Source organism: Miscanthus floridulus, chromosome 17, assembly GCF_019320115.1.
Source record: "Miscanthus floridulus cultivar M001 chromosome 17, ASM1932011v1, whole genome shotgun sequence".
NCBI classification, from domain to species: Eukaryota; Viridiplantae; Streptophyta; class Magnoliopsida; order Poales; family Poaceae; genus Miscanthus; species Miscanthus floridulus.
Window position 1 is genome coordinate 47,947,007 of NC_089596.1, and position 16,921 is coordinate 47,963,927.

The 16,921-nt window shown below is 45.6% G+C and overlaps 1 protein-coding gene across 1 annotated transcript; it reads right to left on the reverse strand.

Moving 5' to 3' along the window:
* Positions 1 to 13,627: 13,627 nt before the first annotated feature.
* Positions 13,628 to 14,410, reverse strand: LOC136515618 (uncharacterized). Its single transcript, XM_066509154.1, has 2 exons — positions 14,088 to 14,410; positions 13,628 to 13,754 (listed from the first exon to the last, which is right to left on the reverse strand). The coding sequence occupies exons 1-2, from the start codon at positions 14,408 to 14,410 to the stop codon at positions 13,628 to 13,630; spliced, it is 450 nt and encodes a 149-aa protein (XP_066365251.1).
* Positions 14,411 to 16,921: the final 2,511 nt, after the last annotated feature.

The window sequence follows — 16,921 nt, forward strand, 5'->3', positions numbered from 1 at the left end:
TGGAGTCAATGATTTGGTCGATTCGAGGCAATGGGAAAGGGACTTTTGGACATGCTTTATTTAGACCAGTGTAGTCTACACACATTCTCCACTTCCCATTTTTCTTCTTAACTAATACAGGATTAGCTAACCACTCTCGATGGGACACTTCCTTGATGAATCCAGCCTGCCAAAAGCTTCTGCACCTCCTCATCGATGGCCCTACGCTTTTCCTCATCGAATCGGCGTAGGCACTGCTTCACCAGTTTGGAGCTAGCCTAGATGTCCAAGGCATGCTCGGCGACCTCCCTCGGTATGCCCAGCATGTCTGAGGGACTCCGTGTGAATACATCGGCATTCACGCAAAGAAAGTCGACGAGCACGGCTTCCTATTTTTGATGTCGAGGGTGGCGCTGATCCTCAGCGCTCAATCATCAGGGCAGTTGGGGTCGACCGGGACGAGCTTGATGGCCTCCATGGGCTCAAAAGTCCTAGCATGATGCTTGGAATTAGGCACCTCGCTACCAAGTCGGTCGAGGTTGACGATGAGGGTCTCGGCCTCTATGAGAGCCTCGGTGTACTCGATGCATTCGACGTCGGAGTCATATGCATGCTCGTATGTGGACTCGATAGTGATGATGCCATTGAGGCCCGACATCTTGAGCTTGAGGTAGGTGTAGCTGGGGACCACCATGAACTTGGCATAGCATGGCCGCCCTAGGATGGCATGATAGGTTCCCTTGAACCCAACCATCTCGAAGGTGAGGACCTCCTTGTGGTAGTTGGAGGGAGTACCGAAGTAGATGGGCAAGTTGATGCACCTGAGGGGTCATGTGCGTTTCCCTGGCACGATGCCATGGAAAGGCACGGCATCACCCTGGAGCTATGACCGGTCGAGCTCTAGGGTGTTGGCGTAGAGGATGTTGAGGCCGCTGCCTCCGTCCATCAACACCTTGGTAAGCCGAGTGTTACCGATGATGGGGTCGACGACAAGTGTGTACTGCCCAGGGTTTAGAACATAATTGGGGTGGTCATCCTAATCAAAGGTGATAACCTCCTGAGACTAGTTGAGGTACCAGGGAGTGGCCACCTTAACCGAGAAGACCTCTCGGCGTTCCCTCTTTCGCTGGCACACCATGAGGCACGTTGAAGGCCCACTGAAGATCATGAAGGCATTGTGCACCTCAGGGAACCCATCGTCCTTGTTGTTGTCCCTATCATCGGCGTCCCTCATCTCGGCATCATCGCCGGGGAGCCTAAGCTTGGCATAGTAATGCCAGAGCATGGTGCATTCTTCAAGGGTGTGCTTTACCGGGCCCTGGTGGTAAGGGCAGGATTTCTTAAGCATATCGTCGAAGAGCCCAAGGCCCCTAGGACCTCGGGGATTCTTGCGCTCTATGTCCATGACTAGGCCGGCCTCGAGGACCTCTTGCTTCCCCTAGCGACCCTTCTTCTTTTTCTTGGGGAGGTGGGGAACCGAGGCCCCGAGGGCCTCATCCCTCCACTTCCCCTTGGTGTCGTTGTCAGGGAAGATGGCCCCGACAGCCTCTTCACCTGAGGTGAAGTTGGTTGTGATGTCGAGGAGCATGGCCACCAAGGTTGGCATGTTTTGGCCTAACTCTCGGACCAGGTCTTGGCAGGTGGTGCCAGAGAGGAAAGCCTAGACAATTTCTAAGTCGCCGACGCTTGGCAACTTGGTGCACTGCTTGGAGAAGCACCGGATGAAGTCTCAGAGAGACTCGTCCGGCCCCTAGCGACAACTCTTGAGGTCCTAGGAGTTCCTAGGGCGCACGTATGTGCCCTAAAAATTCCTAACAAACACCCTTACCAAGTCATGCCAATTGTGGATCTACGAGGGAAGGAGGTGTTCGAGTCAGGCTTGCGCTGAGTCTAACAGGAACAACGGGAGGTTGCGGATGATGAGTAGGTCATCATCTGCGCCGCCTAGCTAATAAGCCAGGCAATAATCGGCCAGCCAAAGTTTGGGATTGGTCTCGCCGCTGTACTTCATGAGGTTGGCTGGTTGCCAAAACCAGGTCAGGAAATGAGCAGCGCGAATAGCTCTGCTAAAGACTCGAGGGTCAGGTGGCTCAGGAGAAGGACTACGGTCCTGCCCACTATCGTAGCGGCCACCTCGGTGCGGATGGTAGCCTCAGGTGGGCCCCTCATTGTCGTGGCACCATCGCCTACTGACCACATTGTGGTCGCCTTATGCCTCATGTCGGTCGCTGAGGTGGTCGTGCACCGAGGGGACCCTGTTGGCCATCGGTGCCTTGAGCAGGCTTGGGACAAACCAAGGCCTCGCTATCCTAATCGAGGTGGTGCCGTGGGAAGTTCCGAGGCACCTCCGTGCCTGTCAAGAGGTGGAACTTTCGGCCTACTACACCACGGTAGTCTCAAGGAGGTCTCGGAGCATGCCGTCAGCCCATCGCCCCTCCGTGGTAGAGGGCTCAGGGCATCGTCCTGGAAGCAGCATTGCCACCGCCGCGATGTTCTGGCTAGCGCGGTTGAAGATAGGGGGTTGCTCGCACCCTTCGTCAGTTATTGATGCGGCGGTTGATGTTGTGAGCCCTCATGTCGGGCTGCTCCGCCATCACTGCAACCCCTACTACTCTTGCTCGTGAGTGTCTTGGAGCTACTAGTAGCAGGAGTCGGTCTTGTTGGACCTTGGCCTGAAGCTCACTGGAGCTGCTCCAAGTCAAGGCATCGAAGCTCCTCGGGGTTCTCATTCTGCGCTACCGGTGGCTCGATGCATGGAGGTGTGGCATCGCCTGCCCTCTAGCGGAGTAGGGAATGGTTGCCTGCCCCCTCATCCTCATCGCTCGCTCTCAGCATCCCAAGCCCGATGTGGAAACACTCGTGAGTGGGGTCATAAGTGTCTTTGTTGTCGGAGTCATAGTAACCGAAGCAGTAGTCGCTCGTGGCTAAGAAGCGGCGCATAGCTTCAGGGTCGTGAAGCCCAGAAAAGTCTGCTCCGGCCCATGCCTCATCCTCCTCCGAGGAGTTGGCATGGGTGTGGGTTGAGGTTGTGGAGTCAAGGTCAAGGGTGAAGCGTTGGTGGCGTTCTAAGGGCTCCGTGTGTGTGGAAGCGTAGGTAGAAGCATAGGCGGCAACGGTATTGCCAAACCCGAAAGGTTATGGGGATGGTGCCATTGCTGGGCTTTGCTTCGCCGGAGTTGACTCCTTAGGAGGTGGCGGGGTAGACCTTGATGATGGGGCGTCGCTACATGCCACCGGCGTTTTTCCCTTGCCCAGGCTTAAGCTGGATAGGTCCCCAACCAGGGACTCTATACCAATAGCCGGGCATGGGGTATCGGCGAAGCGTGGTGCATCGCCCTGAGCTTGCGCGCTGTTGGGGTGGTCCCGCTCGCGCCGTGCTAGGCGAGCACGGCAAGAGCGACGGCCTGGGCACCGCCTGCGCCTAGGCTGCTGGTGCATGGTGTCATCCTCGGCCGGTGGGGCTCTAGGTGTGAGGAGTACCATATCATAGTCACATCCTAGAGACATTAACTCTAGGCTCCTGAACCAGATCACCGTGCCGAGACGTAGTGGTCATACGGGGTCTGCCATCTAGAACTTGTTGGGATGACGAAGCTGACACATAGTAGGACCCCTACCTAGCGTGCCAACAATTGGTGTTTTGGACCGGCGGTCCCTCAACCAACTAGTGAAAATATACTATGTGCCCCTAATCTTGGATGGTGATGCAAAGAGACACAAGGTTTATACTGGTTCAGGCAATAGGTGCCCTACGTCTAGTCTAAGAGATCGATCTTGTATTCCTTGCACTAAAGTGCCTGTAGTAGGGGGTTACAAGCAGGGCGAGAAAGGGAGCTAGTCCCAAGTCTCTATGTGGAGCAGTGTGGGTTGCTTGAGATGTTGATCTCAAGCAGCGGGGAAGCGTGTAGATCACAGAGTGTTGAGCACGTGTTCGTCTGAGCGTCTATGCATGAGTTTGTGAACCCGTGAGCTCGCGTGCACGTCTGTCTACCTCCATGTGTCTCATGAGTGTTTGTTTGTGTTTTACCCCGTCTGTCTATCCATGTCTAGAAACGGCCCTTGTCTCTCCCTTTTATAGTTGAAGGGGGGACAGGGATGATACATGTGTTTGCTATGCGGCATCCTATGAGCGAAGGTGGCGTTTCCGAGCCCTGTAGCTTGTCATGGTGGCAGCATGGTCGACGGAGCGGTCCTGTCCTTGATGCCCTGGAGCAACGTGCCAGTCACACCCGATCCTGTGCGATGTGGGAGCTCTAGTGATAGCTTGACACGGGGTATGGCGGATGACGTGCCGGTCGCTGTGTGTTGATAGTGTAAAAAGTCGAGGCTCAGTTGGTGCCAAGGCCGAGCCATCATGGGGGGCTCGGTGGGCGCAAATCTCGAGGCTATCGAGACCCTGAAGTGGATTGCTGAGACCCAGAGGGAGCAGTTGGTCCTATACACTGATTCCGAGGCTACAGTGACCCAGACTTGACTCCCCATGCCACGTTGTTCCTGGAGCAGGGGTTAGGTAGCATAGTGCAGTGCGTGCGTCAGTCATGGGCACAATACCGAGCACAGCGGCCGGTAACCCCTGCCCAGTCCTATCCTGGACGGCATGGTGTTGATGCGACTCCCATTTCGTTAGTCGCTCTACTGTGTCGAGCCGTCGTCCGGTTGATGTCGCGGGAGTGGTTGGTCGCATTAGTTAGACGTGATGTTTGTCAGGGAAGTCGATCGAGGCAGAGGCGATGGGGTTGTTGCCGAGCCGACCTCGAGTGAGGTGGAGAATCGGCACCTTGTCCGAGGCTTTACGTGCGGGGCCTCGAACGAGACAGAGAATCGGTTCCCTTGTCCGAGGCCTTATGTGCGGGGCCTCGAGCGAGATGGAGAATTGGTTCCCTGTCCGAGGCCTTACGCGTGAGGCCTCGAGTGAGACGGAGAATCGATACCCCGTCCAAGGCCTTACGTGCGAGGCCTCGAGCGAGGCGGAGAATCGGTAGCCTTGGACAAGGCAGGGGTTAGCCAGTAGTTGTCTCTTGGCTTTGATTTTGACAGGGTCTAAGCAATTTTTTGGTTTTCACTTAGGGGACCCCTTTTATGGTACCCGACAGACACCAACTCAATGATGCACAAGCATTGAACTAGGTGGGATGTTCTTGCAGGGCACAATGCATACTTCACATGGAGTGATAGTCCTACAAAGATAAGGGAACGTCTCTGATTATCCTTCTGTGCTTCATCCAATAGAATCCGAAACAATCCTTTGATAGCACCATATACATAACAATGCTAACTGAAACTAGGAACGTGCTTCCTCTAGCTCTTTACTTAGCTGATACAACATCCTACACTATCTGTGTGATTGTCCAAGATGGAATTGACTTGACGACATAGGGCTTGGAGAAGAAAGCAGTACTAGCATCGTGACCGACTTTGCTATTTCTTTGCTTAACATTGTTCTGTGAGATCTAGGCCTTCATAGTTACCAAAGAGTCATTACCTAGCTAGAGATTAACCTTCCTATTGGTAACCAAGTAGTTGCCTCTCAACATATAAAAGCTTCAAAACATTTTGTTGATGGCAACAATTGTAGTGGATGTGCAAACAGACAGTCAACCTGGAAGTCAGCAGAAAAGGGGTGACACCGAAGAAGGTCGGTTTGTCTACATGATCCTTATGCACCTAAAAATTGAGAACTTGGACAGGAAGCTCATGAGCACCAGGTGACTTATTACAGCACATAATATCCTGGTCCACTTATCATCCAACTGATAACTTGTCCAACTTTAAATATTGTGTCACCATCTGATCCAACGGGGATGGCATAAGTTGCTCACTAGATGACCGATGCCATTACAAGGACAGTCAAGTAGGGTCACTTGTCTACCATCTCTTGTAGTCTTGTTTGTTCATGTCGGTGACCTATTCTTCAAAGGTTGTCCTTTGGACGACTTCAGAAGGAAACTCTACTACTTTAGGTCTAATATAAGGATCTTCCGAGTAGATATGGAGAGATCACCAAGGAAGAGCTCATGTGAAAATAACACATTGGGGCAGTTCTGCATTGGATCACTGACTAGAAACCTCAATACCAGCGCAGTGCCGAGCAGCACAGCCTTGTGTGTGCACCCACAGGAGGCTCTCGGTTTCGTCGCGGCACCGTAGATCGCTAATTGTGGCACCGTTACTGAACATACAACCCACAAGAATTTTCACAGTGGCACAAATTTGGTTGCATAGGAGCAAGCATAGTGCAAAGGAGGGATAGCAAACAAAGGTAGTCACAAGGGTAGGAGTCAATAAGGAGGTGATCTGAAGATCAAAACACAGCGCAAGAGAACATAGCTTAATTGTAGAAGACAACTGAGCAGGCGACTCTTGCCTAATTTCCATACACGCCTTATGTCCACCAAAGTGATTACTGGATAAAGATTAACATGAGATTTGGTCTTGCTGAGCAGCAACATGAGATCAAGATTGATAAACATCTAGAAACTTGAAAGAGTTGGAGACAAAACAAACGAGATTCGAGGGATAGAGCCAAAGCACTGACTAGGGATTCAGTTGATAAAGCAATGACATGATCTAGTGAGGAAAAGGTTCCAAAGCAAGGTAGATAGCGATTAGCATTGCACCAGATCATCTGTAGGAGAAGGAGCAATGAGGTTCGACAAGGATTTTTGAGCAAGGTCCTCCCACATAGGAGCGGAACAACCACGACACATGCAAGCATTCAAGGGAACTAAGCTTGGGCCTAAGGTCAAGCAAGGCATGGATAAAGGTCTTCATAGCAGAACGTTCAAGGGCTAGCAATCATGTGTATAGGCTCAGGCTCCTAAGAGAGAACTCAATTGGAAACAACAACCAAGAGATTATAAAAACTTGGACATTGTTCTAGGATAGCGCTCTTCCACACTTGTATGATTATCGAGGACAAAAGGGTGACAACTATGGCACTAACTAGATAACAAGCATCCACACCTACATCATGGTCTTAGCAAGCAATTCGAAATGCTCAATCCAATTAGCTTAAGCGACTATTACTAAGCACAAAGCTCGCACATAACAAGCAGTCACCTACAACAACACCACTACACAACTCATGCAAAACATGGTGGTAAGGCACTGTTATCTTTTATTTCCTTTTACCGAGTAGGTGAACATATCTTCAGAACAAGTTTTACATTATACTTAGCAAATTAGTTTTCAAAGGGATGAAGTTTTTGCTAACTACTAACTTGTGATCTATTTCCTTTGGAAGCAACATACAAGGCAAAGCTAATCACACACTATCTTCAAGCATAGCTATTCAAGCAGCATGGGACAAGGCATTTTGTCTAGCTTCACACTAGGGAAGATAGTAACATCACATTGATCACAAGTTACTTAGTATTAGAACAATGTGAGTGAAGCATATTTATGCACAAGCACAATCATGATGCATGCTCGTCCTATTCGTCCTCATGAAATTGCCTAGCCTAAGGTGGCAATCACGTTCTATGTCAGTGGCATAACACGTACTCTCTCGATATATAGCTAGTCGTCAGCTACATTCAATCTACGCATTCGTGGTTAGCAGTACCTGCAGGCAAATTCATTGCAGCCCTATCCCCACAAGAGATAAATAAGCACACAATGAAAGTAGTAAACTAAGATACTCTCCATATATACATCCCCTAGATGTATATACTTCGGTATCCATAGCTACCCAACAGATATACCCACAATTAAGTACCTTCATATATACATGTGTGTAACATGTAAATATTCTAGTCACCATAGCTAACTCTCCCCTAGACCGACAGTTGGACGGTCATGCTCTCACAACTCACACTTACCTGGACTGTAGAGGCAATTGATCCATACATTACCACCCAAGCGTATGGCATCCATACAATAGCACGCCATATGGACAACGAAAGTAAAAACCTCCATGTTAGTACTTAGATAGCCACCTAATAGTCCTTAAGTGGGCATAAAGGAGGATGTCGCTAGCATAGTTTTGCAAAAAAGTTTTGACAAATTTGCCTATAGCTAAAGTTTTAGTTAAAATAGGCTTTTTAAAACCAAAACTTAGGCTTTTAAAACTATGTACATGACAATGTTATGCTTAATCTTGCTCTGATGCCAGCTGTGATAGAACTACCCAATTTATACAAGATCAAGTACGGCTGTCCCCGCTAACACATTGACACACACATACTTTCACTTATATAAACCCGGTAGTCCGCCGAGTGTCACGAAGGACCTTGGTAAATCAACATCACAACCAAGATCGCAGTGATTAAGCAAATATACATCACATATGCAGAGTTATAGTGGAAATAATATTACAAATGTGTTCACAAATAATAGTATAAATTTAGGTTTCAAAACCGATTAGTGAAAACAACATAGCATTCAAATGATTACATTAATATAAGATCCAAATACATTGCTAGCATAAGTGACATCCTCTGATAAAAGCATATAGATGATAAGTAAATATAGATTCATCGAGCCCACCAGCGGTTAGCCACCATCTCCTAGCAGGCCAAGCACTTCACCTGCAACATTGTGGGATAAACCCTGAGTACTCGAATGTACTCAGCTAGACTTACCCATCATAAACCTAGAAATAAAGTGACACCAAGGAGTATACAAGGCTTTATAGGTGGTGCTAGCTTGACAACATTTTGCATAAAAGCCAAGAGTTGAGCTATACATTTTACAATTCAGTAACCAAGTTAATTATAGCTATTCATCTCTAGATTAGCATCTAACCTGTGCCAAACATGTGGGATATCATTTAGTAATAGGCAATAGTAACCATAGCCGGTATAATGTTGTAACACCATCATCATCATTATCACCATCAAGTTCAATTATGTTACTCTACATTGCCGCTGCTCAGCCAAGTTCTCACTATCTGAGAGAGATGGCGATTCGAATCGATTCCTACCTAGCTGGGGAATTATTCCTAACACTCACCCAATCAACCTGATCAGTGGTTGCCTTGGGTCACCTTTGGTACAACTTAGGAACAAATTCGTGGGTCCACCTAGCGCTGCACTCTCAGGGAGTCCACTCTACTAGGTGGTCAATCTCACCTTTGGACTTACGCCAATAGCTCCCCACACATCCTTACTACCTCGAGAGTACACACTTTCATTTTTTGATTCTCGGCCTGAGTTGAGCTACTTGGCTTCGTGATTGGAACGAGTTATCCAACCAACTAAGTGATAGGCATGCGTTCAACATGACATGAGGACGTACAGTGAATCGGTCCTTAAACGACTCAGACGGGGATAGATCCACACCCAAGACTTCCATGTCTTGTTGCTTCTCTATCGACATCCCGCCCAGTCTCCATTTATTATTAACACATGGTTATTTCCACTGATAGCAAATATAGCCAACCGTGCTTTGGTATCCACCTATATCTCACAGGTGACAAGAAATCAACTGACTTCTACCGGTCTAAGCATCTCTAAGCATACATTCGATCCTGGACATACATAGGTTTCAAGGTATATTTATGGACAAGATAGTTCTATGCATCAAGTGGTTCCAATCAACTCTTATAACCTAATGCATGAAACATAAAGAACTCAAGTGATATTTATAAAACGTAGGAGGCTTAGAATGCTCTAGGGCTTGCCTGTGATCCAACACTAGGTTAGAGTTTGTTAGACGACACTCGCTAGGCGAGTATCTCCAATCCTAGCACTTGTCCAGTCCTTCCATCTTCAGGATAGGTCCACCATACACCATCTTCGGGTTCGGCTCTAACATCACATCCTTCACGTGGTTCATCTAGCGTACCTAGATGAGATGCAAGATGCAAGTGCATGAATAAAAGAACGGCAATACGAGATGCATCTCATAATCTATTATAGAAAGATAGTAAGCATATCAAGCATGGTAAACAAGATAACTTGAGTTAAGCTATTCCATTGAAAACATCTATCACAATTTAAGATCTCAGGTAACTTAATTTAACACCATCAAAGGCATGAGTTACACTTAGCAACACATAAGGCAATACAAAGTGAAAGCAATCAACTTGTAAGCACAACACAGCATTTGGACAGCAGCACATATAACACTTGTTTTACCCATAATTGGACATCCAAACATCCAAAGAAGGTGATCATAGACTTTATGGAAATCTAATGAAATTTCCTACAACATTGTTGTTATCACCAAAAGCTTATTCCCAAGATATCCAGGTCAAACATGCCAATGTTTCAGATCTGCACAGAACTGGGACAGAAAAGTAGTAGTAGTTTCAAAAAGGCATAACTAGAGTTACAGACCTCCAACAAGCATGAACTTTAACTTTATAGAAAGCTTATGAAATAATCTAAAACATTTGTATTATCATCACTAGGTGATTCCACAATTAACAAGGTCAATCAAGCACAATTGGGCACCTCTGTACAGACTTGGACAGATTCTACCATGCAACTTCACAAGCTCATAACTGGAGCTCTATAACACCAAAAGGAGTGATCTTTAACAATTTGGAAAGATCATCAAAGGCACTACACTTCTTAAATTATCTCCAAGACATGATTCAAAGTGTAGCTAAGTCAAACAACACAATCATTCAGATCTGTATAGAGAGCATTTAAAATCTGACAATGAATTTACAAAATCTATAGCTCCTACATTATCAAGCCTATGGTCATGAACATAAAACACAAGCTATATTATTAAGTTACCTACAACTTTGGTATTCACCACAACCACATCAAACATCATTTACACCACGAAAATAATTGCACAAGCAAAACTGCACATGCAGCCCAAACAGCAGTGGTACAGAAAACTGATAGGAACTTCAGAGAAGCATAAATGGAGTTCTCGACCTCCAATAGACAAGAATCATAACTTTTTGAAATGCTTATATAGTTACCTACAACTTTCTTATTATCACCCTAAGATGATTCTACAGCTAACAAGGTCAATTAATCCAATGAATGTATCTCTGTCCAAAACAAGGACAAAAACTTACATACCACTTTAAAGAACTATAACTAGAGTTATACATGTCCAATACATATGGTTCTAGACTTTTTAGAAATATTAGCAAATTATAAATAAATGTTTTATAAACACCTAAGGCTAATTATAATATTAAAAAGCCCCCACAGTACCAACAAGGCAACCCTGTCTGGATTTGGGTAGAAACAGCCATAGAGATTGAAGCAGCCTATAAATCAAGATCTACTTTACAAAAAATCATGATATTTAGCTTTTTGAAAAGCTTAATAAACGTACTAGAACTCATGTGTTGTCATCAAGTCATGATTCATAACTTAACTAAGCCAATTAATTCAAACATGCAGGCCTATTCAGAATAGGAGCAAAGCAACACAGGGCATTTGTTATTTTTATAGATCTTAAACTATCAAGCCTAAACATATGAAATTTTTATCAGACATCAAACATCACCTGGGTAACACTCCATAAACATTTAGCATTTATTTGAGCACCACAACTACAGTTATGAAAAAGACAAGACATAACTAGTATTAAGAACCTAACTGCATAAATATATTTTTACAGAGAAATATTTAAACTAAAACATGCCATATTATAGATCTACTGCATAGATAATTTCACAAGGATTCCAAAAAGTACTCATTTACTATTTTACGATATTTCTACTAATTACTCTGAATTTTCAAACTTGATCATCCAAATCTGCATAAATCAAAGAAAAGACATGTAAATCTTGCTTCGGAGACCCTGAAGTTTCCACAAATTAAACTCCAGCGAAGAGGTCCTTATGAGCACTATTCACATGAGTCACTACTTCACAGAAAGATCCTTCCCTTTTCTTGAATTGTTGCGCTACGTCCCTGTCGCGAGTTGGGAGCGGGGAGGTCGTCAGGGGACGGCGATTTCGGCCAGAGGAGGCCATGCCAGCGGCGATGGAGTGGCGGGGAAGAATGAGGGAAGTAGTGTGCACCCTTAGGGCTGCCTGGCTCAGTGCGAGGCAGGTCCATGGTCTCCCAGCCACGTGCGCAAGTGGCATGTCCGTGGTGGCGGTTGTTGTGCTGACAAAGGCGAACGGGACGACGCTGCAAGGGTTGAGGAGGCGGTCGAGGCGCTGGAAGCAGACGCAAAGGCGGTGCTGGGGTGGCTCGATGATGCCTAGGCAATGGAGGAGTGAGCGATGCAGCAGCTCGGCTGCTCGGCCATGCCGAATGGGAGCACAATGAGAGAGACCGAGGGAGAGCAGGGCCACACGTCGTTTCCCTTTTCGTGAGCACGGCAAGGTGGCGAGCTGGCGGCCATGCAAGCAGCGAGGGCACCACGCGACCTGTAGCACTTGTGCACGGTCGGCCGGCCAAGCTTCAGTTTGAAATCAGCAGAGCTGACAATACCACCGCAAACATACAAGCTGAAACTTAATCTTTGTCCCTTCTTAACACCAAATATGTTTAGTTTTGGCACAAACGGTAGTAACTCGGATTATATGAGGACTACAAATTTTCTTAAAGGTTTTTGGTCTAACTCGGATTATATTGGAAGATAGAGAGCTGCAAAATAGGGCTCATGAAACCGAAAATTCAGGTTTTCAGTTAACCCAGACTTAGCAAAATTTCGAGCTCCCAAAATAGTCATGGATTCCAACTTGAGGGCTTGGTTTTACTTTATTACAAGCTGATCTGGCTCCTAGCCCAAAAACAAAGTTTGTTCTACTCCACTCAAACTTCAACTTTTATTTAGGTTCCACTGTCATGCGAACACTCTAAGCTACAGTTCAAACCTAAGTCAAAGTAGCATCATGGCAAAGCTTAATTTAGAGTTTTAGGCCGATTGAGGCATTTTCTTGACTTCTACTCAACATGAACCCTTCATGACTTTTGTTGTAGAGTTCAATTAGAGTCATTTGCGTAAGGTAGCAAGGTTTGGTTGATGACCTATAATTTCCATTCACTTAATAAAGCAATCCAAGAAAGAATGTAACTCATCATTTCATGTGACTTGTTAGCTCCAAACTTCATGAAACCTTTCCACTGGTCAAGATGGATGCATGTTGATGTAATGTACATGAAATAAGCATGTTTAAAATTACTCTTGCATAATCTTGCATAATCTTAACAAGGGTCCACCTATAAGTAAGGGTGTGTTGTCCAAGTTTAAGTTGGAGCTCACTCTCGTAGATTTGATCTTGACACCTTCATCACCACTTAACATGTCATGTTTAGGCTCAAACCCATTGCTTAATTGGTGACAAACACCTAGGGTGTTACATATACCCCAATCCCTCTTTATAGACAGATGCTCTTTGGATACCCAAACACATAAGCAAGCAGTCCTCACCACCATAGGCTTTGCCAAAGGTGAGAGTGAGCTCATTGACCTCCTTCTTTAAGGTCTCATTCTCAACCATAAGTGAGGCATCACAAGCGAAACCATCACTCATAGGTGAAGTACTAGTGGTAGTGCTAGATGAGCTACAAGAAGGGTTAGTGGGAGCAACAATGATAGGCTTATAAAAAGATTCATCAATGATATCACAAGTTAAGCCCACATCACATGTTACAATTACTCTCTCATGCTATTCAACAAGAGTGAAATGAGCTTTTTCAAGCTTGGAGTGAGCTTTGCCAAGCTTATCATGGACATCCTCTAGCCTCTCATGAGTAGCATTGAGCTCATCAAAGGCTTACTTAAGGGCTTTTAGTTCCTTATGCAAGTCTTTGCATTCCCTTCTCTTGATGTCAAAGTGTGTTTTAGCATCTTCAAGCATGTCAATTAGTTCATCTTTGGTTGGTTCATCATCATCACTATCACTATCATTTTCATTTTCACATTCATCATCACATCCATCATCATGAGTTTGTACCTTAGTGGCCTTAGCCATGAAGCAAGTTGATGAAGTGTCAAAGAGAGAAGGCTTCTCATTTATGGCAATGCTTGCAAGAGCCTTTGTCTTGGTGGTCATGTCATCATCACTTGAGGAAGCATCACTATCTCAAGTGACCACATATGAACCACCCTTCTTCTTATTCTTGAAGGTAATCTTGTCCTTCTTCTCCTTCTTGTCCTTATTGTTGTCATCATCATTGTCACTATTGTATGGACATTCCTCAATGAGATGATCCTTGCTATTGCACTTGAAGCACCTTCTAGCTTCATTCTTGCTCTTAGATGATGACTTCTTTCTTCTTGCACAATAGCTCTTCTTCACCATGAACTTGCCAAACCTCTTCACAAAGAGAGTCATCTTCTCATCATCCATTTCATCAAAGCTTGAATCATCATCTTCACTTGATGTTTCTTGCTTGGCCTTACCCTTTGATGATGTGGTGGCCTTGAATGCCACACTCTTCTTCTTCTTCTCATCCTTATTGTCATCATTCTTCTCCTTGTTCTTTTCTTCCTTCTCTTCATCATCTCTATAAGTATCATTGGTCTTCACATCTCCCAACACTTGGTTTGGTGTCATGGTGTCCAAACCACTCCTCACTAGAATAGTGACCAATGTGGTAAATCTCGATGGTAAGCATCTCAAGAACTTGTGGGAAGTCATTGTCCTTCACCTCTTCTCCAAGTGCTTTGAGATAATTGACAATCACTTGTAGCATGTGGAACATCTCCGACACACTCTCATCATCCTTCATCTTGAAGCTTGCAAACTTCTCCTTGAGAATGCATGCCTTGGCACCCTTCATGGCTTGAGTGCTCACAAATGATTCTTCCAACTTCTTCTATGCCTCATGCGCCATCTCAATGTTCTTGATTTGCTCAAATGTTCTCTTATCCAAAGCATCATGAATGGCGCTAAGAGCAATATCATTGTTTTGGAGCAATACTCAATCTTGGTTATCTCAATCTTGGTCTCCACACCTTCCACGCCTTCCTATTAATTGACTTGATGTAGGTGGTCATCTTTGACTTCCAATATGGATAATTTGAGCCATCAAATTGGGGTGGCTTCTTGGTGTTGTTGATTTGAGCCATTTTCACACTGTAGGTTGTTAAGCCTCAAATCATAGTGACCACAGCTTTGATACCACTTGAAAGGTCCCAATGGCTAGAGGGGGGAGGTGAATGGCCTATTAAAAATTCTCTACAACAACACTTAAGACAAGTGGTTAGACAATTATACGGCGAAGTGAGTGTTAGTGCTAGCCTACTAAAAATGCAATCCTCCTATCTACAATTCTAGTTGCTATAGTCTCAATGTCACACACAAGGCTAAGTCACTACCACAAAGTTAGTGAGCTCTCAAAGACTAACAAAATATCTACACTAACCAAACTATACAAGACACAAGCTAGCTCTCAAAACTAGTTACACTAAAGAGCTTACCTACACTAGGAAAGTAAATGCACAAGAGAGGTAGTGAGTTATACCGTCATGGCAAGAGATGATCAATCAATCACAATGAATACCAATGAATTTCTCGGAGACAAGATGAGATAATGATTTTTCATCGAGGTTCACTTGCTTACCGGTAAGCTAGTCCCCATTGTGGCGATTCACCCACTTGTAGGTTCACACGCTAATAGGCATCACATGCCTAACCCACAATTGGGTGCCGTACAACCAACATAAGATGGGGATCACACATGCCATGAGCAATACACTAGAGTACCTTTTGGCTCTCCACCGGGGAAACATCAAGAACCCATCATAATCACCACGATTGGAGCCAAAGATAATCACCTTCCTCTGCTCGATGATCCTTGCTGCACCAAGCCATCTAGGTGGCGGCAACCACCAAGAGAAACAAGCGAATCCTACAGTGAAACACAATCACCAAGTTCCTCTAGATGCAATCACTCAAAGCAATGCACTTGGATGCTCTCTAATCTCACCAAATGATGAATCAATTAAGTAGGATGAGTGAGAGATGATTGTCTAGGCTCACTAGGGTGTATTCTTAATAGAAATGGCCATGAGAGTGAGCCCAATCTATCCATGCATGTTAAATAGAGCCCCCAACAAAAAAGAGCCATTGGGCTCAAGGGGTAGCCCCTTGCACAGTGATCAGACGCACTGGTCAGGATGACTAGACGCATGCCCCCAGTGTCTGGTCGCGCGATGCACGCCATGCGTCCCCCTACATTCAACCTCATCTACTGATCTCCAATGGTCAGATTTGCCCATGCCCTCGCTTAAGTGATGATCGGACTCAGCCGAGCAAGTACAGACACACCAGCGCCGCATCCACTAGCCCTACATGCCCGCTCAGTCAATGCCAAGACTAGATGCACTGCTCAGCCACCTGATGCTATGCCACCACGCATCCGATCAGATCCACTAAGGGTCTAGAGATGAATTTTCAGAACCAGACGCGTTAGATCAACGTCGACCGGTCTCTCTCCTGTGTCTAATCATTTCTGGCCATGTGTTCTACTCACGTCAGCATATGTCATCATTGACTAGACCTAGAAGCAGCACGTCCAATCACCTCCTTGCACCAGCGTCCGGTCAATAGACCGAGATCGAGCCACTCTAGCCATGATGACCGGACTCACTAGGCCAACATCTGGTCACTGCATGAAAAGAGTCTGGTCGATCAAAACTCCTCCTTTTGATCTCCAACTTCTCCACCCTTGCTCAAATGTGCTAACCACTAAGTGTATCACCTTGTGCATAGTGTGTTAGCATATTTTCACAAACATTCTCAATGGTGTTAGCACTCCCTAGAATCTAAATGCATATGCAATGAATTAGAACATCTAGTGGCACTTTGATAACCGCATTTCATGATGAGTTTCACCCCTCTTAATAGTATGACTATCTATCCTAAATGTGATCATAGTCACTAAGTGTCTCGATCACCATAACAAAATGACCTAATGGATATCACCTTTGCCTTGAGCCCATTTTGTTTTTCTCCTTCTTTTCCAAGCCTAAGCACTTGATCATCACCATGGCCATCACCACCATCATGATCTTCATCCATTTGCTCAACCACTTGGAATATGCTACCCTATCTCATGATCAC